The sequence below is a fragment of the Pteropus vampyrus genome, unplaced genomic scaffold (genome assembly GCF_000151845.1).
Source record: "Pteropus vampyrus isolate Shadow unplaced genomic scaffold, Pvam_2.0 Scaffold4025, whole genome shotgun sequence".
NCBI classification, from domain to species: Eukaryota; Metazoa; Chordata; class Mammalia; order Chiroptera; family Pteropodidae; genus Pteropus; species Pteropus vampyrus.
In genome coordinates, this window is record NW_011892806.1 from 6,018 (window position 1) to 8,658 (window position 2,641).

At 40.6% G+C, this 2,641-nt stretch overlaps 1 protein-coding gene across 1 annotated transcript in view; it reads left to right on the forward strand.

Annotated features, from left to right (window-relative positions):
- The window catches only part of LOC105310464 (disheveled-associated activator of morphogenesis 1-like), an 8,474-nt gene extending 6,011 nt beyond the window's left edge, over positions 1–2,463 (forward strand). Inside the window, exon 3 of the mRNA XM_011386642.2 lies at positions 2,332–2,463. Coding sequence (XP_011384944.2) covers positions 2,332–2,448 — 117 coding nt within the window. The 3' untranslated portion in view covers positions 2,449–2,463. The remainder of the gene's footprint in view (positions 1–2,331) is intronic.
- Positions 2,464–2,641: the final 178 nt, after the last annotated feature.

Sequence of the window (2,641 nt, forward strand, 5' to 3'; positions counted from 1 at the left end):
TTTTTTCTGCCCTTGAAAGGAGAAACTGCTTTTACTGAGAAAGAGTCTTGTGGAGTTTCCGAGTAGAAAATTTGACAATTACAAGGACAAAAGAGAACTGTGACATCAGAGGCGAAGAAAGGTTTCTTATGGTTATCAACACCATACGGTTTTTAAACGCCATTCTAGAAAAACAGTTCTGCCTTGTGTGGGTGGAGCCAGGGGAGGATGCATTTTGTTTCCCACCAGAAGGATGATATGAAACAGCTCATCTGTGTAAAGTTGGCTTTGGCAGTGCTGCTAGGACCAAGGAGGCCTTTAGGAATTTGCTGAGCAAATGATGGTGTGCAAGCCCTTTGCCAGAAAGCTGGGGTGTGTTTTGCACACCGGAGCTGTATTCATTCCATTATGGCAAAAGTATACAAAGAAAGCTGTAGCTTTCTTATAATGTATCAATTACTTCTTTCTCTTTTCCTCTTTTACTCCAAGTCTTTTCTATAGACTATTTCAAGAAGAGGCTTTTGACTTTTATATGCTTGAAACAGCCCCGAGGAATCTGGGACAGGGCCGCCAATGGCTGCACACCACGTGAATCTCCTGTTGTCTCTTTAATTCCACCTTCTGGTTTTTCCTGATATCTACCTGTTGCACCAACGGGCATTGTTTGGACTCTGGAGGAGTACTCAGTGTGAATATTACTGACCTATGTTGTCGAACTAGTCTTTTGTCTTTTCATAATCCTTCCTTACGACCCAAGAAGACAGGGGAATATGCATATTACTAGAAATACATGACAATGAGAGTAACCTCCTCAAGTTCACGGAATTGATTGATATTTTTCTGCTTCAAGTGAAAATTGTCATGTTGAACAAATGGAGCACAGTGTCCTTCAAAGAAGACTTGTTCCTTTCCCAACTGAGTCTTTCTGTGGTGTTTTAAGTCCTCTTCCATATTTGATTTGCCAGCAGTGAAAATTAGGTACAGCACATGCTGTCTTCTCTCTCGACCCTGGATGCTCGGTACCACGCTGCTACCTGTATTTTCAGCCAGGCTCTCTCATCTCCATTAACTCTCACGGCCACTCCTACAGGCATAAATCATCTCTTACCCTGTGTCTCTAATTTCCTTGACTTTCCCTCATTTGCTGTGATTTCTGAACTGCACGTATTTGATTTGCCTTTTCCATGCCTCTACCGTGGCTGTAGGATTTCTTTGTGAACAGTAACTCCAAGCAGGTAAGTGAGCTACTACCTACACCTTGCTTAGTGTAAACTCCTTGGCTCACTCTAAACTCGAAATGTCTTAGTTGTCCTGTTTTTGTTTGTTCGTTTGTTGTTGTTGTTCTTGTTTTAGATAGTGTAATGTAATGCTTAGGTAATTCCACAATGGGTTTCAACCCTTAACTGAATATTTAGAGATATGCCTGAAATCTCAGCTCCAGACGGTTGAAGTTTGATCACGTGGTACTTCTTATGATAAACTCCATATTATTTTTGTTTCCTAAACTCTTACACAGTTCCAGAGCTCTTTGGTGTCCTTATGTTTTAAAGCTGTGATCCATTTTTTAAATTGATTCTGACTTCTACTGAAATCAAACTTGCTATTTATCAAGTTAGTCTGTTTTCACCTAATGCCCATTTTACTCATACAGTCTTATATCTATAATTGTTTTATGCCTTTCCCACCATAAATTATGACTGGCTATCATTGCTTACAGCTTTCTGTACAGCAGCAAAGTATGCTAGTAGTGTTTCATTGTTAACTTAAGTAATTGAACTAATACCTTGAACTATTTCCTCCAAGTTGTCCATCAGGCTCCCGGGTAATAAAAGGTACCGTCTGGACTTGGGAGCTTCCTGTTGCACATGAAGACATTTGGGAGTCTTTATTGTTCTGCTTTTTGAGTGCTCAGGATGCAAATGGTTCTGGGGTAAATGTGCCCTGCAAATGACTGGACCAGCAATGACAGGCCTCAGCTGAGCTTGATTCATAGTGACAGTTCTTCTGTCTGCTGTCCATAGGGATTTGGGGGACAAAAGGAGGGCACCACTCACTAATAATTTATGCACGCTTAGCATCTTCAACTTAGAAGCACTTTGTTCTTCCAAATAATGCGTTTTCAAATGTGGGTGGTCAGCTTTTCTTATTATTTCCCTTTGTCAACTAGATTTTAGTCTTTGTTTCAATTCCACCTCTTCCCGACACTCCCCCCAACAACCATCACAGCAGTGTGTGTGTGTGTGTGTGTGTGTGTGTGTGTGTGTGTAAACAGAAAAGAAAAGGAAAAGTATGTGTCCAAAGTTGGAATGTTTCCCGCTTGACTGTGATGGATTTCTTTCATACTCTCTATAGAAAGAAGCAGATGCCATTGATGACACACTGAGTTCCAAACTTAAAGTCAAAGAGCTTTCGGTGATTGACGGTCGGAGAGCTCAGAATTGCAACATCCTTCTCTCAAGGTATTGTTGACGCTAAATAAACATTTCTGGTAGGACCAACTTCTCTAGCATATGGTTTCAAACCACATGTTTGTTTTTGTTCTTTTAACTGGACTCTACTGAGGTACAATTTTTTGGACTCTCTTAGAGCTTAATTTCTACAGACTCCTAAATTTAGAAAGCAGAATACCCCCAAATCAATGTTTGTGTGTGTTTCTCCATCT